Genomic DNA, 27,191 nt, shown 5'->3' with positions numbered 1-27,191 from the left:
TACATTGACTAGGTATCATAGACATCTTTGGAAGAAACTGGCTCATGAACTCTCATTCGTATCTATCCATATATTCTGTTATGCAGTACTGTGTAGTAGGTAGGTGCTAGGACTATATTCCATACAAGACAAATAGGGGTTCTGCTCTTGAGTAGTTTATAGCCTTATACAATTATTATCTATATATACTATTAATTTGGCACTTATTTACATATTATCTAATACTATGATTTAACATTTCTTGCATATATATATATATATATATATATATATATATATATATATATATATATCTTCTCAGACTATAAATTACCCAATGGCTATGCTCTGTATGGGAGGTTTCTAGGCAGGGAAACATCTGTGTACTTCCATATAGTCTAGTCAATAACTACAAAAAATAATGGGTAGTCAGAAATAGGATAGCTGATTTTAGTAGAATGAAAAGTATTTTCAGATTAGTAATCAAATAAGTTACATTTTGGTGGCACATTTTAAATTTCAAAACATGAACTGCAATGAAGAATCTATTTTAACTGCAATCATAACTTTGATTATGCAGGAGCTAAATGTATCAATATACTTAGTTATTTCACCACTCCTGGATTCCACAAATGCTATAATATGGACAACTACCAAAAACAGCAGAGCACTACAAGGAAGGATACAAAATCTCAGGTTGAGCCCCATTCATTGTTTACCTGCTTCTCCTTGATTAGCACTCCTTTAACCTTTTACTACTGTGTATTCTATGTCTATCTTGTGCCCCTAGCACAAAACACAGTGCCTGGAGCATAGTAAGTATTCCATATGTAATGAATGAATTCATGAGTGAAATAATTAGCAAATGAAAGAAAAGTAGCAAATGTACACAATGCTGGTCCTTCTTTTGTAATGAAATGCAATAGCAGAAACAGTAAGTACACAGAGAAAGAAAAGAAGAAAACTTAGGCTATAGTCATGTGTGATTCTTCAAGATTTTGTAGCAAAGCTTATACCTACCAAACACAATAAGACTGAAACTTTTGCTCTTGTCACCAGCTGTGTTAGAAGCCAAACATGTATATCTACCAGTGTGTAATACTTGGGCATTGGTGATTTGAAGAAAACGGCCACCAGACATAACGTGGTAGCTCTCATCTTCTTGGAGGAGCTGCCCATCTTTGTGCCAGCTTATTTCTGGTACTGGACTCCCTGTAAAAAAATGAATTTCTGAGAATTGGCTAATAATTAACGTTTACAATTTATAAACAATGAAAGAGGGCATTTTCACTTATTTGCGTTTTTGAAATATCCTACTTCTAAAATAATACAGTAACACTCATTTTAAAAAAATAAATTTGCAAACACAGCCTATTTTATAATAATAATGATTATGCTACAGTTTTTATAAGTATATATATATTACTAATGACTATCGAATATGGATTATTTTTTGACTAAGAGTTAAAAGAGTCTACATTAGGTTTTATACTTAACTAAATTTTACCATACCTTGGACTATTATAATTAAATATTTTATAGTAATGGTACTTTTGTTTTTTAATGGAAAGGGACTGATGTCAACAAAATGGCGGTGAGCAGCTTCAGGTTCTAGTCTCTCCATAGAAACATCAAAAAAACAAGCGGAAATTGTCAAAATCACCTTTATCAGAACTATGGAAAACAGTCAAAGGCTTAGAGAAATCAGTGGAATGCTGAACCAAGAAAAAGGCAACTTCAAAAGGTAGAAAAGCTTTGTGGCATGTTTACTTTCACGTGACCCACCTCCCTCTCCAGTTTAGCAGCAGTGTTGAAGACTGCAGCGTGTGTTCCCAGTGTGGTACCATGGCCCCTGGCTCCAGAGGGTGTACAGCGGGTCTTATTTACAAATTGTTTTTTGTCTGATCTTACCTGTCAAGAGGCTACGTGAAGGACTGAAGCAAGGCTCTTGTCTCTGTTTCACCTAACTCAGAATTAACTCCAGGCTGACAAGCGTCAAGCATTGCTCAAAAACACTATAAGGCAAATGAAAAATCCACAGCCACCGGGGGCAAGAGATTATGGTTGAGAAACAAAATGTTGTTGTTAGGTGCTGTCGAGTCAGTTCCAACTCACAGTGACACTATGTACAGCAGAATGAAACACTGCCCAGTCCTGTGCCATCCTCACAATTGTTGTTATGCGTGAGCCTACTGTTGCAGCCACTGTGTCAATCCATCTCATTGAGGGTCTTCCTCTTTTTTGCTGACCCTCTGCTTTACCAAGCACGATGTCCTTCTCCAGGGACTGGTCCCTTCTGATAACATGTCCAAAGTATGTGAGACGAAGTCTTGCCATCCTTGCTTCCAAGGAGCACTCTGGCTGTATTTCTTCCAAGACAGACTTGTTCATTCTTCTGGCAGTCCGCAGTGTTTTCACTATTCTTCGCCAACACCATAATTCAAAGGCTTCAATTCTTCTTCGGTCTTCCTTATTCATTGTCCAGCTTTCTCACACATATGAGGCAATTGAAAATAGCATAGCTTGGGTCAGGCACAGCTTAGTCCTCAAAGTGACATCTTTGCTTTTGAACACTTTAAAGATGTCTCTTGCAGCAGATTTGCCCAATGCAGTACATTGTTTGATTTCCCGACTATTGCTTCCATGGACTTTGATTGTGGATCCAAGTAAAATGATCTCCTTGAGAGCATCAATTTTTCTCTGTTTATCATGATGTTGTTTATTGGTCCAGTTGTGAGGATTTTTGTTTTCTTTATATTGAGGTGTAATCCATACTGAAGGCTGTACTCTTTGATCTTCATCAGTAAGTGCAACAAGTCCTCTTTGCTTTCAGCAAGCAAGGTTGTGTCATCTGCATGTTGCAGGTTGTTAATGAGTCTTCCACCAATCCTGAGGCCACATTCTTCTTCATATAGTCCAGCTTCTCCAATTATTTGCTCTGCATATAGATTGAATAAGTATGGTGAAAGGATATAACCCTGATGCATAGCTTTCTTGATTTTAAACCATGCAGTATCCTCTTGCTCTGTTCAAACGACTGCCTTTTGGTCTACATACAGGTTCCACATGAGCATGATTAAGTGTTCTGGAATTCCCATTCTTCTCAATGTTATCCATAATTTGTTATGATCCACACAGTCAAATGCCTTTGCATAGTTAATAAAACACAGGTAGACATCTTTCTGGTATTCTCTGCTTTTAGCCAAGATATTAGCAATGATAGCCCTCATTCCATGTCCTCTTAAGAATCTGGATTGAATTTCTGGCAGTTCCCTGTCGATGTGCTGCTAAAACCACTTTTGAATGAACTTCAGCAAAATTTTACTTGTGTGTGATATTAGTGATATTGTTCCATAAGTTCTGCATTCTGTTGGATCACCTTTCTTTGGAATGGGCATAAATATGGATCTCTTCCAGTAGGTTGGCTAGGTAGCTGTCTTCCAAATTTCTTGGCATAGACAAGTGAGCACCTCCAGTGCTGCATCCATTTGTTGAAACATCTCAGTTGGTATTCTGTCATTCCGGAAGCCTTGTCTTTCGCCAATGCCTCCAGCGCAGCTTGGACTTCTTCCTTCAGTACCATTGGCTCTTGATCATATGCTACCTCCTGAAATGGTTGAAAGTCGACTAATTCTTTTTTGTATAGTGAATCTGTGTATTCCCTCCATCTGCTTCTGATGCTTCTTGCATCATTCAATATTTTGCCCATAGACTCCTTCAATACTGCCGCTCGAGCCTTGAATTTTTTCTTCAGTTAGTTCAGCTTGAGAAATGCCATGTGTGTTCTTCCCTTTTGGGTTTCTAACGCCAGGTCTTTATATATTTCTTTATAATATTTTACTTCGTCTTCTCGATCTGCTCCTTGAAATCTTCTGTTCAGTTCTCTTACTTCATTGTTCCTTCCATTTCCTTTAGCTACCTATGTTCAAGAGCAAGTTTCAGAGTCTCTTCTGACATCCATTTTGATCTTTTCTTTCTTTCTTGTCTTTTTAATGACCTCTTGTTTTCTTCATGTATGATGTCCTTGATGTTATTCCACAACTCATCTGGTCTTAGGTCATTAGTGTTCAATGTATCAAATCTATTCTTGAGATGGTTTCTAAATTCAGGTGGGATATACTCAAGATCATACTTTGGCTCCTGCAGACCGGTTCTACTTTTCTTTAGCTTCTACTTGAATTTGCATACGAACAATTGATCGTCTGTTCTGCAATTGGCCCCTGGCCTTGTTGTGACTGATGATTTTGAGCTTTTCCATTGTCTCTTTCCACAGATGTAGTAGATTTGATTCCTGTGTATTCCATCTGGTGAGGTTTGGTGAGGTGTATAGTCGCTATTCATGTTGTTGAACAAAGGTATTTGCGGTGATGAGGTCGTTGGTCTTGCAAAATTCTATCATGCAATTTCCAGTGTTGTTTCTATCACCAAAGCTATATTTTCCAATCACCAATCCCTTTTCTTTGTTTCCAACTTTTGTATTCCAATCACCAGTAATTATCAATGTATCTTGACTGCATGTTTGATCAATTTTAGACTGCAGAAGTTGGTAAAAATCTTCAATTATTTCATCTCTGGCCTTAGTGTTTGGTACATAAATATGAACAATAGTATTAACTGGTCATCCTTGTAGGCATATGGATATTATCCTATCACTGACAGTGTTGTACTTCAGGATAGATCTTGAAATGTTTTTTTTTGACGATGAAGGCAATGCCGTTCCTCTTCAGTTTGTCATTACTGGCATAGTAGACCATATGATTGTCCGATTCAAAATGGTCAATACTAGTTCATTTCAGCTCACTAATGCCTAGGATACCGATCTTTATGCATCCCATTTTATTTTTGATGTTTTCCAATTTTCCTAAATTTCATACTTTGTACATTCCACATTCCTATTATTAATAGTTGTTTGCAGCTGTTTCTTCTCATTTTGAGTCATGCCACATCAGCAAATGAAAGTCCTGAAAGCTTGACTCCATTCACATCATTAAAGTCAACTTTACTTTGAGGAGGCAGCTCTTCCTCAGTCATATTTTAAGTGCCTTCTGACCTGAAGGGCTCATCTTCTGGCACTATATCAGACAATGTTCCCCTGCTATTCAAAAGGCTTTCTTTCACTGGCTAATTTTTTCAGAAGTAGACTGCCAGGTCCTTCCTTCTACTCTATCTTAGTCTGGAAGCTCAGCTGAAACCTGTCCATCAAGGGTAACCCAGCTGGTAGCTGAAATATCTGTGGCAAATCTTCCAGTATTACAACAACACACAAGCTACCACCTTACAACCAACTGACAGACGTGTAGTGGAGTGTTGGCTGGAATGTGGATAAACTGGAACTTTTGTGTATTGCTGGTGGGAATTCAAAATGGTTTAGCTACTGTGTAAAACAATTTGGCAGTTTCTCAAAAAGGTTAAGCATAGAATTACAATATCCTGCAATTCTACACCTATGTATATACCCAAAATAATTGAAAAAAGGCACTCAAACAAGCACATGCACACACATGTTCATAGCAGCGTTATTCACAGTCAAAAGGTGGAAATAGCACAAATGAATGGATGAATCAATTGTGATATATTCATAAAATAGAATATTATTCCACCATTCAAAAGAAATGAAGTACTGACACATGCTACAATGTGGATGAACTACCAAAATATCATGCTTAGTGAAAGAAGCCAGCCACAAAAGACCACATATTGTGAGCTTTCATTTATATGAAATATCTAGAATAACAAATCCATAGAGACAGAATGCAGATTGGTGCTTGCCAGGGATTGGAGGTCAGGAGAATGTGGAGAAATCACTTCATTGGTAAGCGGTTTTATTGTGGAGTGATGGAAATTTCTCGAACTACATAGAGATGGTGCTTGCACAACAACACTGTGAATGTACTAAATACCACTTAATTGTTCACTTAAAAATGATTAATTTTATGTCATATGAACCTCACTTAATAAATTATTTAAAAAGTAATGGAGCATGCATTTTTATTAAGATGATTAATTAAGATGATAATTTTAGTAAGATAATTAAAAAGTAATTGCATTGAATGACATTTTTTTCTTGTATTTCTACCAGCTACACTAGAATTCAATTTCAAATGCCTATTATTGTAGCTATAGCTACTCTTTTTTAATCATTTCTATTTATATGTAGGTTTTTCCTGCCCTACCTCTTCTAATTTTCTTTTTTTTCCCTATGTTTGTGCCTTTCTTTCCTTTTCTTGATTTCTTACATTTCATTTCAAAGAAATAGGCAAGTGCTTTGGTGGCATTATTGATAGTGGGGATTACCCAGGAACAAGATTATAGTAACTAGGAGCCCTGGTGGTACCGTGGTTAAGCACTCAGCTGCTAACCAAAAGGTCAGTGGTTCAAACCCACCAGAGGTTCCATGGCAGAAAGAAGTGGCAGTCTGCTTCTGTAAAGATTATAGCCTTAGAAACCCTATGGGGAAGTTCTACTCTGTCCTACGGGGTCACTATGAGTCAAAATCGACTCGACGGCAATGGGTTTGGTTTTTGGTTTATTATAGTAGCCTGACTTTTCCCAACTAATTAAAGTATACAGAGAAGGCAACGAATAATCACTTAGTGGGGCAGCAGCAGAACTATGAGCGTTGAGCCCCTTACCTGTCACTTCACAAGTCAGTGTAATGTTCTGTTTCTCTTTTATCTTCACATCTTCCAATGTATTCTCACCCACAATGCGAGGTGGTACTAAAAAAAAAAAAAAAAAACAGAAAAAGTAAGTCACAGCTCCAGCAGCAGGGCTCTTATTTTATAGGTGTCCATATTTATGTTTTAATTAAGCTATAACCTTAAAGCTAAACCCCCAAATTCTCTTCCTCATTTGTTAACTAGAATGATATTATAATATTAATATTACCAAGTCTAATTTTAAGATATATAATAAAGTTACATGCCACAAATCCAATTATAATACAGTTTATTATAATTTTATTAAATGATAAAGTCTAGATAAAAATGTGTCAACAAAACAATGAGTAAGAACCTTTATTAGCATTTATTTCCTCCTCTATAACTCTAATAAGCACTCAAGTTATTCAGTGTCTCAGATACAGTCGAACAATTGTGATATGACAATACATGGCATTTGAGCCATTTTAATCAGGTGATTGCCTCCAAACCATTCTAATACTGATTCTTGCCAAGTGTGAAAGTCCAGGGCCAAACCACACATCAGTGTGAGACTAAGCCATAAATAAATTTCAGCTCTGCTCCCAGAGTGGATTTGAGCCAGTTAGAATCTTTTCTAGATATTGTAAATTATTTAAGTACCTAATACTGAAAGTTCAAAGCTTTTTCTTTCTTCACCAGCCGCATTCCTTACGACACAAGTATACTGGCCAGCATCTTCTCTTTTGGTCTGCATCAATCGTACAGTCCTACCTCCTGGAGAAGCAAATCACCAGATGACTCAAATAGAACATTAAATCCTTACAAGTTGTCCAAGTGAGACATAATTCAGGTAAAAATTTAACCAATAAACTTCAAAGGCCTTTAAAATGAATTTATACCAAGTTTTAAGCCTATATAAAACAGACTAGAGAATTCAGAATAATTTTCTGGTTCAGTGGAAAAAACAAACAAGCAAACAAAAAGGCAACTTATAATAAAGACAATGCTGGACGACAGCAAACAAAAAAATGGAGTCTCACAGAGTAGGTTTTTTTTTTTTTTTAACATAATCTTAAACACAGTATACTGTAACACACAGAGGAGTTGAGAGAAGCTATGCTACATTGAATTAAATAAGGATGTGGCAGTAGAAAGATGTAATTGTATCTAATGCAGAGTAAGTAAAGAAAATGGCAAGAGATGAGGCTAGATGGGATATAGTCAGATTCTGAGGGCCCTTTAATGTCATGCTAAGGAGTTTAGACTTTATCATGTACCCTGAAGGCCATGGAAGTGTATAAACAAACAAAAAGTCATGATCTAATTTGTGCTTTAGAAAGACAACTGTGGCAGGATATTTAGGAAAAGATTCTCAGTTTGCAGTTGAACATATGAAAAGGGAATTTTAGAAAGAGGAATGGATCAACAACCTTGATTTGTATCACATCAATGTATAAGTGATAAGTGAAGGCATGAGGACTGATTACTGGTTTTCAACTGAGTTCCATGGAACCCTAGAATTAGTATTTATATAAAAGTTTATGGGGTTGTTTCTTTCACTAGTACCACTCTGCTTTGGTTCTCTTTATATTTTGACTTTTATGTAACATTTTGTTGGAGGAAATATTCTTCATCCAAGAATAACATGTAGCCTGAAAGTGAAACTATAATATGATGAAGGGTGTAATTTGGAGGGAAACTCCATTTAAGGATAAAAGAAGAAGAACCAGCAAATGAGGGTGAATCAAAGTCTTCAGAGAACTAAGAGATGCACTAAGAGAGTAGGGTCCTGGAAACTATTTCAGGAGTAAGTCCAAGAAAGAAGAACAAGTCATTTCTTAGATTTTATAATTATTTCTATCTAGTATCTTTTCGCCTGTTATCTTAAATTTGAACTGAAAAAATGTAAGCAGTGTTTAATGAAATTTCCATGTAAATATTCACCTGGATCTAGTTTTCTCAGGAGTTTTCATCTGCTTTTTGTTTTTATAAACACAACAAGCTGTCGTCCCATCCTCAATCAACAGAAAGGTAAATTTAGTAGTACCAATGGTACTACTAGATTGGTTGGATCTTATTTAGATATAGGTGATTACCTGAATTCAGTATTTTTTATTTTCCAATTGAATTTAGGCAAACAAAATTGAATACAGAAATAATTTAAACATGTTAAAATATGTTAATTAGGAAAGGATTCAAGCTCTCACTGCAACTCCAGATTAGTGAAACTGTAGTATGATTCCAGTTGAGAGATTTAAGCAATACAACTTCTATGAGTTACTGCTGGCTCTACCCACTCAACCTCCTAAGTCTCATGATCTTTCTTTTCTCTTTGTTCTCTCATCCTCTCACTTACTTCAGGGGGAGGGGGTGCTCACAGTAAGTTCTACTTATATGGAGACATTTCCTATACCTATTAAATTTTAATAGCAGTTATCTGTTCTTGGCAGATGACCTCATAACAATAACAGGGCCTTCACCAAAGTAATGCTTGCAGAAAAGTTGCACTTAAGGTCTCAAGAGGAATAATCTTAATGAAACAGAAGGGTGCAGCATACCAACAAGGACCAGGAAGGGCATATGCAATTGATTTGATTCTCATTCATCTATTGCAAAAGCACATGTTCAGATTGTAAAACTGGATGACTCCTCTGGCAGCAGCACAAGGTGAAACACTTTCAATGTGTTCACTCAGGGATCCCCAGCAGCTAGTCAAGCAATGCAAGGTGGTACTAAATGAAATGAAAACACCACTCCAGTAAATCTACAGTAAGCCAGAGTATGTCACTCTACGTTGCCTTTTACATTTACAGGAGTCTAATGTATTTATGGTATTTAATAAGTATTCCTACTTTTGCAACAATGAGGAATTTTGAATAATAAGCCAAATAATATAAGTGCCATGTCAGGACAAGAAGAAAATGTGTTCAGGTTTCTGGTAAGCAAATTTTAATCTTTGTCATCACTATGCATTTCTTAAGGTCAACAGCAACTGGAAATCCTATGACAATGAAAGCATCAGAGTAAGGACATAGGAAAGTTTCCAAGGACAGGGAAGCTTTTTACCAACATTTTACTAGGTTGTCTATGGCAATAACAACAACAAATGCATATTAGATGCTTACCATATGAGCATGCATTGTGTTAGCTGCTTCATATACATTACCTCATTTTGCCTTTACACTAACCCTAAGAAGCAAATACTATTAATATCTCCATTTTACAGGTGAAGAAATTGTAATCAGGTAAGTTAAGGAACTTGCCTGAGATTATATATCTAGTGAGTATCATAAATAATAAGTGGAGTTAATAGCAATGTACATTGCTCTTCAAGCTCCTATCATTTATAGACCAAGATCATGAAGAAACATATTCCTTGAGATATTTAGGCCTAAATCCAGCACTGTGGTTGGAACCTACCAGCTGCTCTGTGGGAGAAAAGACTTGGCCATCTGTTCCCATAAAGATTATGGCCTAGGAAACCCTATGGGGCAGTTCTACTCTGCCGTAAAGGGTTGCTGTGAGTCGAAATCAACTCCACAGCACACAGCAACAACAACAATTCCAACACTTAGAAAGGATCTTTTCCGAAAAAGCTTTCAAAAATGGGAATCTATGCTTTGTTTGAACAGATTTAAGAGAATGGAGCTCCCTTCCTCTAATAGTAGTTCATCTTGATTTTAAACAATCTAAATATTTTTGAAGTTATTTATATTCAGACCCAAACCTCTCCTTAGAATCTGGAGTATATTGGCATTAGTTTTAGCCTCTGAAACAAGACAGAATCAATATAATACTTTTCTACATTATGTCTCTTCAAATATTTAAATTTAGTTTTCGTTATTTACCCATAAGGTTTATTTTTCCAGACTAAATACAATCAGACATATTAATTATTTTGACATCATTTACCATCATGGTTACTGTCCACTGAAAATATTGTCAGTAAATACTTCTTCTAGTCTTCCTGATAAGATCTGTTAAGTACAATTGGCCTCTTACTTTTCTTACCTGAGAAAATCTAGCCCTTGTGGTGTAGTGGTTAAGAGCTCAGCTGCTAACCGAAAAGTCGGCAGTTTGAATCCACCAGCCACTCCTTGGAAACCCTATGGGGGCAGTTCAGCTCTGTCCTATAAGGTCACTATGAGTTGGAATCATGAGTTGGAATCGACTCAATGACAATGGGTTTGGTTTTCTGGTTTATATATATTGTATCATATCATATCATATCATATCATACCATATCATAATATTAATGTGGTAAAATATTGAGTTTGTTTTTCTTGACAAACACATTACACTGTTTTTTACATATCGAGTAACAAAATTCAGAGATCTTTTCACATAAAGAACTCTGAAGTTCTGTTTCACCATACTTTTAATCATTGGCTTTTGAACCTATGTGTAGGAGTTTATTAATCTTCATCTTGTTAGGCTTGACTCAAAAGTTCCAACGTGAGGTGTATCTCAATTCGTATGCCTTTATTCAACATTTTAGGTATTCTTTTAAGTATCTAAGTTTTTTATTAACGACAAGCTTGGCATATTCATCTTCTTTGTCTGTATCCAAGTTATTAGAAAAAGAGCCAAGTGCAGATTCCTGTGGCATACCACAAGAAACCTCTCTCCAAGCTTATAGTGATCCATAAAAGACAAGCTATCGATGCTTTCCTACACAATCAGATGAAGAATAAGCTGAATATCCTTTCTACAATAACGGTAGAAGTCTTAGCTCACAGGAAACTACCACATTCTGGAAATATAAACATCACTCAGATTAGAGTCATGAATAAGTGAAATAGTTATGGAGGCATATTATGAAACATGATTCACTCTACATTCAGGATTCAATTTCAACACGTGTTCTCATTCTTTGATTTTCAAATTGTTTGGTACTCATTGTAACATGAATGCTTCAACAGCCCTATAAGTTAAGTAACAGACAAGTGCCAAGCTTTCTTTTTAAAAAGGGTCCAGATATTTTTAGAGGTTTTAATCATTTTCATATAGCTTTCTGAGTCCATCTAAATACATATTATATAGTAGGCAACTATATAAAAAAGAAAGATAAGACAATAAAAACACATATAAATGAGAAATTAAGAAGAATTTTGGCCATATGAAGTTAACAAGATTATTAGGCTACTGGAATTTCTAGTACCTGAGAGAACTCTCATAGAACTGCTAAGGCTGACAGGCCACCCATCTTTAAGCCAGGTTATTGAAGGCAGAGGAATTCCTGAAGCTTCACAAGCTAGGGACACTGAGTTCTTTTCTACCACACTGATATTTTCAGGTGTCCCATGGTTCCCTGCGATGCTTGGAGGGGCTGTAAGACAAAACAAAACAAACAGTAAATGGAAAGAAAAGTTGCCAATACATATCAAAAACCAAATACAAGATAGATTATTGTTAATAATAAGACTTCCATTTTCTGGTCAATAGTAAGCAACACAGGCAATCACCATGATGTGCTTATTATTATTTGTGACATTCCTGAAAGTAAAAATGTCACTTCTTCCCCACTATTAGCACTAAATGACTTTCATATGAATATTCTAATTGTGGTGAATGATTTCACATGGGTCACTTGTCTTTTCTGGTAAATTTCTAATATGAATTCATGAGCTTCATGTTACAGGCAGGATTTCCTAACAATTCTTCTCCAAAGAAATTAAACTAATCTAATGAAAAGATACTTAAGATTAATTTCTTTTCTCTTTTATGTTCTGATTCCTTTAGCTTTGGCTCACACATTGGTTGCAAACTACAGAACATTAGTACTTGACTTTGTGTATGCCTTAGCTGGATTTGAGTTATAAGATGTGTATCTATTAAATTTACTATTATTTCTATAGATTTAAACATTACAGTTCAATTTGGATACAGCCAATTAGGTGTCCCTGAGCATGTACATTTTTGGTCTATTCTTTTTGACATTTATGGCTCCTTAATTTGCATATTAAAACTGACTTCGTATAAATCATGCCCAACTGATGCAGAGTCAGAAATCTCTAAGGAACCTGGGTTTATACAATTAATTAAGACAATTAATTTGGCAAACATAATCGTGTTGGACAACATTAAATCAAAAGCACTTGAAGAAAACAATCATCTATTTTACTATTTTCTTTGTAAAAGAATATAAGTATGTGCTCATCTCAGCAAAGCAAGAAATGGGAGGTAAGACATAGAAGGAGAAATGAATGATGAGACAGATCTAGAGAAGTGGTGCATATATTGGAAAGAATAGTTTATTTATATTTTATTTTACTTCTATATAAATAAAAACTATCAACACTGGAGGCCTACACCTCCCATTCAGGATGCTATAGATTATATTGGCCAGAGAGTAGACTTATTGAGCCTCTTTATACTTACCATGTACACTTAAGTCATATTTTCTGTCAGTCATTCCTGCTACATTCACAGCCACACACACATAGCGGCCTGTATCAGATACATGAATGGTCTTCAACTTAAGGATACGACCTTCATTCAGTATTTCCGCTCCTTTTCCCCTGGCCAAGGGGCGGCCATCCTTCATCCAGGTCACTGCTGGTTGAGGAATACCATGCACCTCACACTCCAAGGAAATACTCTGTCCTCGAGTCACAATAACTTCAGTAGGTTGGCTGCCACTGTTGGATATGGTTGGGCGAACTGGGAAAAAAAGAAAATTGGAAATGTTTGCTTCAAGTCTTACATAGAAATTATCATCAGCCAAAGTTAAATAAACATTGATGTCAAAATATTAACTACTAAAGAAGGAACCCACGAGTACAGACATGGTGTTACTATATTGACAGTGGAATTCTTCTTCAATATGTCTAAGTAGGTTAACAACTAAAAGCTATCAACACAGTAACGAAACAATGCTGTGTTTCCTACCTTCCTTGCTTTTTGAGAAGTTATATACAAATATTTGAACTTATCATTTGTGGCTCTGATTTACAGAAGTCTTCCTGGTACTAATTTAAAATAAATATGGTAACCTAGCTCAAGGTAGATCCTCAATGAACATCTGCAGAATGACTCTTACCATTAGAAAGATATGGACACATCCTTGTAATAATTTCAACTAGAGGAAATATATTCTTTTCCCTTTACCATAAAAAAAGGGAGAGAGAGAGGTGGGGCCATGATGGCGGAGTAGTCAGAAGCTTCCAGTGGTCCCTCTTACAACAAAGACCCGAGAAAAGAAGTCAATCAATTATATATGACAATCTAGGAACCCTGAACATGAAAGGGAAAGTTGAGGAGTCAGACTGAGTGGCAGGGGGAGGGAGAGACAATTCAGAAGCAGCGAGGACTTGCCAGACCTGACCCAGTGGGAGATAGAGCCTTGAGGGCTGGATTAGCTGGCGTGTGTGGTGATGCTGGCAGTGGTGTTTGGGACATGTTTTCCACGTCGGGAGAGACCAAGCAGCAGAGAGTCTGCTCAGGCCTCCAGAGCCAGTGAAAAGCAGCATTCATTCAGCAAAAGATAAATACATGTGTTTAACCTACCGCATGGATCAAAAAACACCCTGTTTGTGAAAAGGGTCTCTCCCATTTACCTGCTCCCTCCCTGCTCTGCACTGGGTTCCAGTCTAGCTTCAGTGATTATTGCTTCCCCTGGGCTGGAAGTAGGACCCATGACGTACCCTGAGCCATTCTCCTGGCCTTGGAGATGGAACAAGTTAACGAACAAGAAAAAATAATCTGCCAGCTCCCCTAAGCCAGGAACTTAGGGTAGGCACAGCAGCTCCTTTGCCTAGGCACAGGCATAAGGGGTCTATGGACCTTGAATGCCTTTCATCCCTGCATAGACCTGTGTGGGCCCATTTCAACAGCATAGGCCCTCATCAGCACAGCACAACAGGGTATACACCTGAAGCTTAACTTCAACTGTATCAGCTATATGGTGGAGTGGTACGTTCGTTACATAAGACATCACTTTGCCCATTAAGCACGGTCCTCACCTACACATATCAGGGGCCTGAGGACTGGTGGCTCCACCCACACCACCTAGCCAACTGCAACAGGGGTACAAGAATAAGTGGTGCCTCCCAGTCCTTACAGCCAACAGCACTAAGTGACCGTAGTCTGGCTGCAAAACACACCCATGCACTCTAGGGAACAAGGACATGCTTTCCTCCCAGACACTCAGGGGCCGCTGTCAACCCCCAGACTAGCTGAGCATTTGACCCCTTACTGCAGCCAGATAACTGTGCCTACTCCAATCACACCTGCCTGTCTAGGACTGCAGGTGTGAGCCTGCACCAAACACTTGGTGATTAACTACCTGGACACATGAGCTGAATGCATACAAGAAAAGTAAACAGACTCCTGGGCTCACATACATAGTTACAAATCTAACCACATGGTGACAGGATGTTAGAGCATCAAAGGCACCAATAATCAAATTAGCTCAAAACAAAAAGGTAGGACACAGTAAGCAAGTATAAATTAAATAAATATAATAACTTATTGATGGCTCCGAGACAATAGTCAATATCAAATCACATAAAGAGGCAGACCATGATGGCTTCAGCAAGCTCCCAAAACAAAGATTCAAGAAATCTTCCGGAGCAAGAGAACTTCTTGGAATTACTGGAGGTATAATACAAAAGATTAATATACAGAATTCTTCAATAGATCAGGAAGGAGATCAGGCAAAACGCAAAACAAGCCAAGGAACACACAGACAAAGCAATAAAGGATTTAAGAAGATTATAGAAGAGCACAATGGCAAATTTAACCAGCTGTAAGAATCTGTAGAAAGACAGCAAACAGAAATCCAGAAGATTAACAATAAAATTTTAGAATTAGACAACTCAGAAGAAAGTCATTAGAGCAGAATTGAGGCAATGGAGGTCAGAATTAGTGAGACTGAAGACAAAGCACTTGACACCAACCTATTTGAGGAAAAATCAGATAAAAGAATTTAAAAAAATGAAGAAACAAACACTTGGTGAATTATGTGAAACTCTATCAAGAGGAATAACCTACAAGTGGAGTACCAGAACAGGGAGGGGAGGGGGATAACAGAAAATACACAGAGAATTGTTGAAGATTTGTTGGCAGAAAACTTTCCTGATATTGTGAAAGATGACAAGATATCTATCCAAGATGCTCATCGAACCCCACACAAGGCAGATCTCAACAGAAAGTCACCAAGGCATATTATAGTCAAACTTCCCAAAACCAAAGATAAAGAGAAAATTTTAAGAGCGGCTAGGAATAAATGAAAAGTCATCTACAAAGGAGGAGTCAATAAGACTAAGCTTGGACTACTCAGCAGAAACCATGGAGGCAAGAAGGTGATGGAATGACATATATAAAGCCTTGAAGGAAAAAAAATTGCCAGCCAAGAATTATGTATCCAGCAAAACTGTCTCTCAAGTATGATGGTGAAATTAGGGCATTTCCAGGTAAACAGAAGTTTAGGGAATTTGCAGAAACCAAACCAAAATTACAAGAAATACTAAACGGAGTCCTCCAGTTAAAAAATTAATAACATCAGATAACAACCCAAGGCTAGAACACAGGACACAGCCACCAGATATAAACCCAGAAAGGGAAGTCACAAAAATAAATCAAAGCTAAAATGCTGAAAATAGGGAAACACAGTCATCAGTATGTAAAGATGACAACATTAAAACAAAAAATAGGGACTAAAAAATATAGTGATAGATCTTTCATATGGAGATGAAGTCAAGGCAATATAAAGAAATAAAAAATTGGTTTAAACTTGGAAAAATAGGGGTAAATATTAAGATAACCACAAAGGAAACTAACAATCCTACACATCAAGATAAAAACCAAGAAAACCTTAAAGACTCAGCAGATACAAAATCAACCACGATGAAAAAAAAATACATAATGAAAAATGACTCAGCACAGAAAATTAAGTGGCACAAAGAAACTGTCAACAACACACATACACACAAAAACACATCAAAATGACAGCACTAAATGCATACCTAGCAATAATTAACGCTGAATGTAAATGGACTAAATGCACCAATAAAGAGACAGAGAGTGCCAGAATGGATAAAAAAACATGATCTGTCTATATGCCGCCTGCAAGAGACACACTTTAGACTTAAAGACAAAAACAAACTAAAACTCAAAGGATGGAAAACAATATATCAAGCAAACAACACTCAAAAAAAGAACAGGAGTGGCAATATTAATCTCTGACAAAATAGACTTTAAAGTAAAGTCTACCACAAAGGATAAGGAAGGACACTATATAATACGCCAGGAGGACATAACCATAATAAATACTTATGCACCCAATGACAGGGCTCCAAAATACATAAAACATACTAACAGCATTGAAAAGAGAGATAGACAACACCATAATAATAGTAGGAGACTTCAACACACCACTTTTGGTGAAGTACAGAACATCCAGAAGAAGCTCAATAAAGACACAGATGATCTAAATGCCACAATCAACAAACCTGATCTCATAGATGCATACAGAACACTCCACCCAACAGCAACCAAGTATACTTTCTTTTCCAACCCATATGGAACATTCTTCAGACTAGACCACATGTTAGGTCATAAAGCAAGCCTTAACAGAATCCAAAGCATCGAAATATTACAAAGCATCTTTTCTGACCATAAAGCCGTAAAAGTGGAAATCAATAAGGGAAAAAGCAAAAAAAAAAAATTCGAACACATGGACACAGAACAACACTTTGCTCAAAAACTACTGGGTTAGAGAAGAAATTAAGGATGGAATAAAGAAATTCACAGAATCAAACGAGAATGAAAACACATCCTACAGAACCTTTGGGACACAGCAAAAGCAGTGCTCAGAGGTGAATTTACAGCAATAAATGCACACATTCAAAAAGAAGAAAGGGCCAAAATCAAAACATTAACCCTACAACTAGAACAAATAGAAAGAGAGCAGCAAAACAAGCCCTCAGGCAACAGAAGAAAGGAAATAATAAAAATTAGAGCAGAATTAAATGAAACAGAAAATAGAAAAACAATTGAAAGAGTTAACAAGACTGAAAGCCAGTTCTTTCAAAACATCAACAAAATTGATAAACCATTGGCCAAACTGACAAAAGGAAAACAGGAGAGGAAGCAAATAACCCAAATAAGAAATGAGATGAGCGATATTGCAACAGACTTAACTGAAATTAAAAGAATCATAACAGAATACTATGAAAAATCGTACTCTAACAAATTTGAAAACTTAGAGGAAATGGACAAATTTCTAGAAACTCACTACCTACCTAAACTAACACAAACAAAGGTAGAACAACTAAAGAAATCCATAACAAAAGAAGAGATTGAAAAGGTAATTAAAAAACTCCCAACAAAAAAAAGCCTTGGCCCTGACTGTTTCACTGGAGAATTTTACCAAACTTTCAGAGAAGAGTTAACACCACTACTACTAAAGGTATTTCAGGGCATAGAAAAGGTTGGAATACTCCCAAACTTGAGACCAAATCTAGGTAAAGACACCACAAAAAAAGAAAGTTACAGACCAATATCCCTCATGAACATAGATGCAAAAATTCTCAACAAAATTCTAGCCAATAGAATTCAACAACATATCAAAAAAATAATTCACCATGACCAAGTGGGATTCATACCAGGTATGCAGGGATGGTTCAATGCTAGAAAAACAATCAATGTAATCCCTCATATAAATAAAACAAAAGACAAAAACCACATGATTTTATCAATTGATGCAGAAAAGGCATTTGACAAAGTCCAACATCCATTCATGAGAAAACCTCTGAGCAAAATAGGAATAAGAGGGAAATTCCTCAATATAATAAAGGGCATTTACACAAAGCCAACAGCCAACATCATCCTAAATGGAGACAGTCTGAAAGCGTTCCCCTTGAGAATGAGAACCAGACAAGGACACCCTTTATCATCACTCTTATTCAACATTGTGCTGGAGGTCCTAGCCAGAGCACCAGAAAAGAAATAAAGGGCATCCAAATTGGTAAGGAAGAAGTCAAAGTATCTCTCTTTGCAGATGACATGATCTTATACACAGAAAACCTCAAAGAATCCACAAGAAAACTACTGGAACTAATAGAAGATTTCAGCAAAGTATAAGGATACGAGATAAACATACAAAAATCAGTTGGATTCCTCTACACCAACAAAGAGAACTTCCAAGAGGAAATCATCAAGTTAATACCATTTACAATAGCCCCTAAGAAGATAAAATACTTAGGGATAAATCTCACCAGAGACATAAAAGACCTAGACAAAGAAAACTACAAGACACTACTGCAAGGAACCAAAAGAGACCTACATAAGTGGAAAAACATACGTTGCTCATGGATAGGAAGACTCAACATTGTGATAATGTCTACTCTATCCAAAGCGATCTACAGATACAATGCAATCCAGATCCAAATTCCACCGGTATTTTTTAACAAGATGGAGAAACAAATCACCAACTTCATATGGAAAGGGAAGAGCCCTCAGATAAGTAAAGCATTACTCAAGAAGAAGAACAAAGTGGGAGGCCTCACACTACCTGATTTTAAAACCTATTATACTGCCACGGTAGTCAGAACAGCCTGGTACTGGTAAAACAATGGATACATAGACCAATGGAACAGAATTGAGAATCTAGATGTAAATTCATCCACCTATGAGCAGCTGATAGTTGACAAAGGCTCAAAGTCCATTCATTGGGGAAAAGACATTCTCTTTAACAAATGGTGCTGGCATAACTGGATATCCATCCACAAAAAAGTGAAACAAGACACATACCTCACACCGTGTAAAAAAACTAACTCAAAATGGATCAAAGATCTAAATATAAAATCAAAAATGATAAAGATCATGGGAGAAAAAATACAACAATGCTAGGAGCCCTAATACATGGCATAAACAGAATACAAACCATAAATAACAATGCACAAACACCAAAAGAGAGACTAGATAACTGGGAGCTCCTAAAAATCAAACACTTATGCTCATCAAAAGACTTCACCAAAAGAGTAAAAGACAAACTACAGACTGGGAAAAAAATTTTTGGCTCTGACAAATCCAATCAGCGTCTAATCTCTAAAATCTACAAGATACTGCAAAACCTCACCAACAAATGATAAATAACCCAATTAAAAAATGGGCAAAGAATATGAACAGGCACTTCACCAAAAAAGACTTTCTGGTGGCTACCAGATACATGAGGAAATGCTCATGATCATTTGCCATTAGAGAAATGCAAATCAAAACTACAGTGAGATACTATCTCAACCCAACAAGGCTAGCATTAATCCAAAAAACACAAAATCATAAATGTTGGAGAGGTTCTGGTGAGACTGGAACACTTATACACTGATGGTGGGAATGTAAAATGGTGCAACCACTTTGGAAATTGATTTGGTTCTTCCTTAAAAAGCTAGAAATAAAAGTACCATACAATCCAGCAATTCCACTCCTTGAAATATATCCTAGAGAAATAAGAGCTGTCACATGCCTAGATATATGCACTCCCATGTTCATTGCAGCACTGTTCACAATAGCAAAAAGATGGAAACAACCTAGGTGCCCATCAACGGACGAGTGAATAAACAAATTATGGTATATTCACACAATGGAATACCATGCAATGATAAAGAACGATGAATCTGTGAAACATCTCATAACATGGATGAATCTGGAAGGTCTTATGCCGAGTGAAATCAGTCAGTCACAAAAGGACAAATACTGTATAAGACTATTATAAGAACTCAAGTAATGGTTTAAACACAGAAGAAAACATTCTTCAAAGGTTACGAGGGTGGGGAGGGAGAAAGAGGGCTATTCAATAACTAGATAGTAGATAAGAATTATCTTAGGTGAAGGGAAGGACAACACACAATACAGGGGAAGTCAGCACAACTGGACTAAACCAGAAGCTAAGAAGTTTCCTGAATACAATCAAACACTTTGAGAGACAGAGGAGCAGGGGCAGAGATCTGGGAACCATGGTTTCAGGGGACATCTAGGTCAATTGGCATAACAAAGTTTATTAAGATAATGTTCTGCATCCCATTTTGGTGAGTGGCGTCTGGGGTCTTAAAAGCTAGTGTGCGGCCATCTAAGATACATCAATTGGTCCCAACCCACCTGGAGCAAAGGAGAATGAAGAACACCAAAGACAAAAGGAAAACATTAGTTCAAGAGACAGAAACGGCCATATAAACCAGAGACTTCTTCAGCCCGAGACCAGACGAACTAGATGGTGCCCGGCTACCATCAATCCCTGAAAGAGAACACAACAGAGAGTCCCTGACAGAGCAGGAGAAAAGTTGGGTGTAGAACTCAGATTCTAGTAAAGCAGCCATACTTAATTGTCTGACTGAGACTGGAGGGACCCCGGAAGCCAGGGCCCCCAGAATCTCTGTTAGCCCAGAACTGAAACCATTCCCGAAGCCAACTCTTCAGACAAAGATTAGAGTGGACTATGGGGCGTACAATGATACTCGTGAAGAGAGTGTTTCTTAGCTCAAGTAGATACATGAGACTAAATGGGCAGCTCCTGTCCGGAGGTGAGATGAGAAGGCAAAAAGACAGGAGCCGGTTGAACGGACATGGGAAATCCAGGATGGATAGGAAGAGTGTGCTTTCACATTATAGGGAGAGCAGCTAGGGTCACATAACAATGTGTGTATAAATTTTTGTATGAGAAACTGACTTGAACTGTAAACTTTCACTTAAAGCACAATTTTAAAAAAAGAGAGAGAATATTCTTAGTGGGTGCCGATCTATCATGCACTATGTTACTTGATCTGTTTGTGTTGCTCCTCTTCAATTTATCCCATTGCTGTTAGTACTAAAACCAAAACACTTAAATGATCTATCAGTCCTTGGATGGCTTGGCCATGCCTACCTCTCAGAGATCACAAAATTCTGTTCCTTGATAGTGCCTTGCCACTCTTGTCACAAGGCAGTCTGAAATTTCCTTCCACCTCCATATACCCTTGCCTACTCTACCATATCCTTCGAATTTTAGCTCAAGAGCCATTCCTTCAGAGAAGCTTTCCCTGAATCAGCAAAGCAAGTGCATTCTTTGGTTATGACTTTCACAGGACTGTATTCCTTTCATTTAAGTATATCTCTCAGTTTGTAATTATACTTTGCTTAGTGGTTAGCTGTTTAATCTCTCTCTCTCCCCCTCTAGACCAGCACTGTTCAATAGAAAGCTAATGCAAGCCATACATGTAATTCTAAATTAAAAAGCATATTAAAAAAGTAACAGAAACTGATTAAATTAATTTAGCAATATACTTTATTGAACCTGACTTATCAAAAATGTTACCATTTCAACATGTAATCAATTTTAAAATATTAATGAAATAGTTACTTTTTTTGGTATAAAGTCTTTGAAATCCAGTGTGTATTTTACACTGACAGCATATCTCAATTGAGACTAGTCACATTTCAAGTGCTCAGTAGCCACATGTAGCTAGCAGCTACCGAATTTGACAGTGTTGCTCTAAATCATAATCACGATGAGCTCTAGGACTATTTCTGGGTTTGTTTGCTGTCATATATGCCAAGAGTCTGGCACGTAGTTGGCAATCAATAAATATTTTGTACAAAGAAGTAAAGTATCAGTGAGACTGTGGGGTTTGTTTGTTTTGTGTGTGTTTGCTTATTCTAATTTTTCTGCAATAAACATATATTGCCTTTGTAATGAGAAAAAATAAGTTAAATAATGTGTTTTAAATTTTAAAACAGAACAACATTTCAGTAATGGAAGACTATTGTGTCATGCCTCAGTAGAAATATAAAGGGACATGCCATCTTAAATAATTCTGTGATATGCTATAGTAAACATACATTAAACCCTTTTTTTTTTTTTACCACTTTCTCTCTTCTTTAGAATGAGTCAAATCATGTTAGGATACTGTGGCAGACATGGTTAACTGGCTGACCCAATGTCTTTACAACTCTCTTCTTCCTTCCAACATATGTATAGAAGTTGGAAAAGTTACACTTGATCCTGTCTTCTCTGAAAATGGGACGGCCATGCGGAACAATTCAGGTCAATAAAATCTAAACAGAGGTCTGCTGAGGAGATTCCCGGAAAGTTCTTGCTTTCTTGGTGAAAGAGTAAGATACCACCCTTCTCCTTCGTGTAGCCTTCAATGTGGACTTGACACCACAGCTGCAGCGACCATCTTGAGACCATGAAGGAAAGGCCAAGGGAATCCCAGCGCTCCTCTGCCAATTTGGTTAAACGCTGACCAACTCCTGTGACTAACTGCCAAACTTGCACCTTTCATATGTTAGAAAGTAAACCTCTACTTGCTTGTCACTGATCATCAGTTATTCTGTTACTTTGCAGCTGAATTCACCTGACTGATAACAGATTGTAAACTAGAAAATTAGACCAACTTTAATACAGATGTGTTGTAGTGGGAGGGCTACTGGGCCAATGTCAGTAATCCCACATACTAGTCACACTTCTACTATATGCAAACCATGTGACCTTGGTCAGCCACAGAAATCTCCCTGGGCTTAAGTTTCCACATCTGCAAAATGGAGGCAATAGTTTTGTGTCTCATGTAAACATTAAATGAAATAATGTTAATATTCTAAACACTCTGAAATATTATACAAATTAAAATTCTTTAAATTTGGATATTTTTGCATATTGTTAATATACCCTATGCTACAATACCACCCTCCTTCCCTCTCTACCCCATGCATGTACACTATCCTGCCCCCAACAAATTACAGCCACATTGACATATCTGCCATTGGCAGGCTGATGCAGAAGGGACAGCTGTACTGCTGAATAAATGACAGCCATAAATAATTGCTCACTGGTATGTCAGTGCAATTTAAATAATGTGTGGTTCATATGACTGTTGTTATATTGTAACCAGACTACTTCGAATGAATGTTAAAGATATGAAAAAAACTAAAACGGAAGAATGGAAAATTTTAGAAGAAAATTGTACCAAGGCCTAGCTAATCAATAACTTACTGTAAACCTGTAGATGATAGTCTTTTTTTGTGGTTCCAGCAACATTTGATGCAACACAGGTATAGAGTCCTGTGTCAGATTTTTCAACAATTGAAATCTGTAACTGCCTGCCCCCAGATAAAATTCTGACTCGCCCTACAGAGTCAGCCAGGACTGGGGAGCCTGCAAAGAAAACCAAATTGCAGAATATGAGGCAAAATAATAAACCATTTTGTATACATATTCTAAGTATTTATACTAATTTGCTTCCTAGTTCAAGTACCTAAATGGCAGATGACACTGTAAAATAATCTTACCACCAGCATGCAAAAAGCAAAAGAAAAAGAAATGTTTACCAAAGTTTACTTCTGCCTTTTTTTCTTGTGATCAGTATTATATTTGAAAGAAAACATACTTAGTAAACAAAATAAAATCTTAAAATAGTAAAAGAAAAATGATTTTTAGAATCAGCTAAGGTTTTATATAATCTGATACTATGCACAAATAAATATTTTTTGATGAAAAAATTAAAAATCTGTTCAACCAATGAAGCCAGTCTTAAAATACATTTCAAAATGGTTACAAATAGAGCAAAAATATTTGCTTTGGAAAATGATTATTTTAAGTCTATTTAAAGAATAAAATTTGTTTTTTTGAGTGGTGGATAGCTGCCCTATAAGGTATTCGATTTAAAAAAAATCAATTAATGCAGAAAATTAATGTTACCTGGGGAGTAGTTAAAACTCTGAAAGATGATTTTAGCTGGATAGTGTATAAGTACAACACACTGAGCATTTAATATGAAGCAATTATACTGTCTAATATTTTAGTATGCAAAGTCCAGGGAAGTTTCTTAATAGACTGACACGTTTGTCAAAGAAAATATAAATTTACTTCATGTTTCTATTTCATTTTATAAATATCAAAAGATAGAAACTGACCTTTCTTCTTCCAAATGAGATTTGGGGGTGGAATACCACTTGATTCACACAATAGACTAATGAGGTTCCCTTCAATAACTGTAAGTTGAGCAAGTTCTTCAGAACCATAAATATTTGGTGGAACTGAAAGAAAAAACAAAAAACAAAAAAAAACCTTTTTACCCTTATCTCATATACACTTTCCCTAACATGTTACACGTAAGAAAAAAGGCTTATACACAAATGACACAAAGAAAGAATTAGTACGTGAGGTTTACATACCAATACCACATTAAAAATCACCTATAAGATGTAAGGAGCCCTGGTGGTGAAGTGGTTAAGAACTTGGCTGCTAACCAAAAGGTCAGCAGTTCAAATCCACCAGATGCTCCTTCGAAACCCTGTGGGGCAGTTCTATTTTGTCCTGTAGGGTTGCTATGAATTGGAATAGACTCGATGGCAACGCGTTTGTTTGTCTTTTGGGTGTGCGTGGTATAAGATGTAAAATAAATTCATAATGGCAGACTTTTCAGTTTTCATTATGTATTATGTATTTATTTTACATCTTATACCACAAAAAAAAAAAAAAATCGTTGCCATCGAGTTGCTTCCGACTCCTAAATACTTTCCATTTTCACAGAGAGAAATTTAATCATCAAAATATGCAGAGTAGTAAAGTAACATAAAAAGAAGCTAGCTTATTATAGGAGCCCTGGTGTGAAGTGGTTAAGAGCTCCACTGCTAACCAAAACATTGGCAGTTTGAATCCACCAGTGGCTCCTTGGAAACCCTATGGGGCAGTTCCACTCTGTCCTATAGGATTGCTATGAGTTGGAATCGACTCGATGGCAAACAATAACAATTTACCATAGATATTTCAAAACCTTATATCAAATAACTAAGGCGTCTACCAAGTTTAAAATTAACCCAGCCACTGCTGCCTAGCCAGGCTTGATATCTCAGATGCTGAAAAGGATTGGAAAACATCAGGCATATAACATGAAGTAGAGAAGAGGCAAGAGACTTAAAGTAAGAAACAGGCATGTTAGCTCTTCTAGGTTGTACAGCCTGCCTTACCAATGGCCTCCAGCTTTTTCCTGGAACCTTCAAAGTGAATCCCGGCTACCTACTCTTCTCCTAAAGAGGCTGGAGTCTGCAGATGCTGGCCTAACTCTTTTCTGAGGACACTTCCTTGTTTGCAGTATTATCAGGTGGTAGCTGCTTATGTCCCCAAGCTTCTGGGAGTTGAGGGGTGGGAGAATTCTCCTTACTCTCCAGTGCAGCTGCCAGCAATTGTTCAACCACCCCCATGTAAACGCCTCTATTCCTTTAAGACTCATGCCACCAATTTACTTCTCTCTCTCTCTGTCTCTCTTTCTTACCATCATGTGAACCTCCCTGTCATTCTTCCTTTGCTCACTGAACAATTTGGTGCCTGTTCTTATACTGCCTCATCATACCTTGTCCTGTGTGAACTCAACATCCATGTGTATCTGTAATCAGTCCAACACGCTGGATTCTCAGTTCCTTCATCTGCTCATCCTTTTCTCCATCAGAGGCCACATCATGGCCCTTGTCATCACCAACAATATTCCTTTTATGAATTTATAAATTGAGGCCATTCTCTGACAATGTCTCTATGCTTCTAGATCTCTCATTTAATTATTCCAAAATTTGTCAAGCTGAATATCAAATCCTTTCTCCTAATTTCTCATTATCCATCTGCCTACTCTTTTTTACTGACTTCTCCGCCCAGCTTAGATTATGTGATCAATAATTTCAACTACTCCTTTGCCAATATTCTTAACTGCATTCCACCTTTGCCCTTCCTATTTGGCAAAACTCTTACTCGGGGTGAATTCTGTAGTTTACTTTGTAGTATATCACGTCCTATACCATGGATTCTAAATGCTGCAGAAGAAAATAAGACAACTACACAGATTGCCACCAGGATAAATTAATGATCTCTGTCATGGTTTGAATTATGTCCCCCCAAAAATGGCTGGGCCATGATTCCTGGTACTGTGTGATTTTCCTATATGTTGTTGTAAATCCTGCCTCTATGATGTTAATGAGGGAGGATGGGTGGCAGTTGTGTTAGTAAGGCAGGACTGGATCTACAAGACTGGATTGTGTCCTGAGGCAATCTCTTGAGGTATAAAAGACAGAAGTGAACAGTGAGACAGGGGGACCTCATACCATCAAGAAAGTAGTACCGGGAGCGAGCGCGTCCGTTGGATCAGGGTCCCTGCGCCGAGAAGTTCCTAGTCTGGGGGAACACTGATGAGAAGGCTGAGAGAGAGAAAGCCTTCCCCTGGAGCTGATGCCCTGAATTTGGACTTTTAGCTTACTTTACCGTGAGGAAATAAATTTCTCTTTGTTAAAGCCATCCACTTGTGGTATTTCTGTTGTAGCAGCACTAGATGACTAAGACAATCTCTAACCTAAACACTACCCACATCTACCTCCACTGTTTCAATGATCATTAATACAATTGCTTGCAAATCTCCATCTGTAATGCAGACTCCCTCTGAGATCTGTAGACTTATATATCTAACTGACTGCTTGACATCTCAAATTGAGTTTGACAAAGGCATTGTCAAACTCCACCTGTCCAAAACTGGAGTCATCCCACCTTTGTCCCCTCTCTGAAGGAAGGATACTACTGTCCACACAGCCCAGTTGGTCAAGCCCATGTGGACA

General features: G+C 37.2%; 1 protein-coding gene across 1 annotated transcript in view; it reads right to left on the bottom strand.

Annotated features, from left to right (window-relative positions):
* HMCN1 (hemicentin 1) overlaps positions 1 to 27,191 on the bottom strand; it is a 545,341-nt gene that overhangs the window by 137,432 nt on the left and 380,718 nt on the right. The window contains exons 43-49 of the mRNA XM_004372917.2: positions 24,510 to 24,632; positions 23,590 to 23,751; positions 13,002 to 13,283; positions 11,782 to 11,949; positions 7,281 to 7,394; positions 6,612 to 6,698; positions 1,000 to 1,191 (exon numbers count right to left, since the gene is read on the bottom strand). Of these exons, the coding sequence (XP_004372974.1) occupies positions 1,000 to 1,191; positions 6,612 to 6,698; positions 7,281 to 7,394; positions 11,782 to 11,949; positions 13,002 to 13,283; positions 23,590 to 23,751; positions 24,510 to 24,632 (1,128 nt within the window). The remainder of the gene's footprint in view (positions 1 to 999; positions 1,192 to 6,611; positions 6,699 to 7,280; positions 7,395 to 11,781; positions 11,950 to 13,001; positions 13,284 to 23,589; positions 23,752 to 24,509; positions 24,633 to 27,191) is intronic.

This window comes from Trichechus manatus, unplaced genomic scaffold (assembly GCF_000243295.1).
Source record: "Trichechus manatus latirostris isolate Lorelei unplaced genomic scaffold, TriManLat1.0 scaffold00021, whole genome shotgun sequence".
NCBI lineage: Eukaryota > Metazoa > Chordata > Mammalia > Sirenia > Trichechidae > Trichechus > Trichechus manatus.
This window is presented reverse-complemented; position numbering and strand designations above follow the sequence as displayed.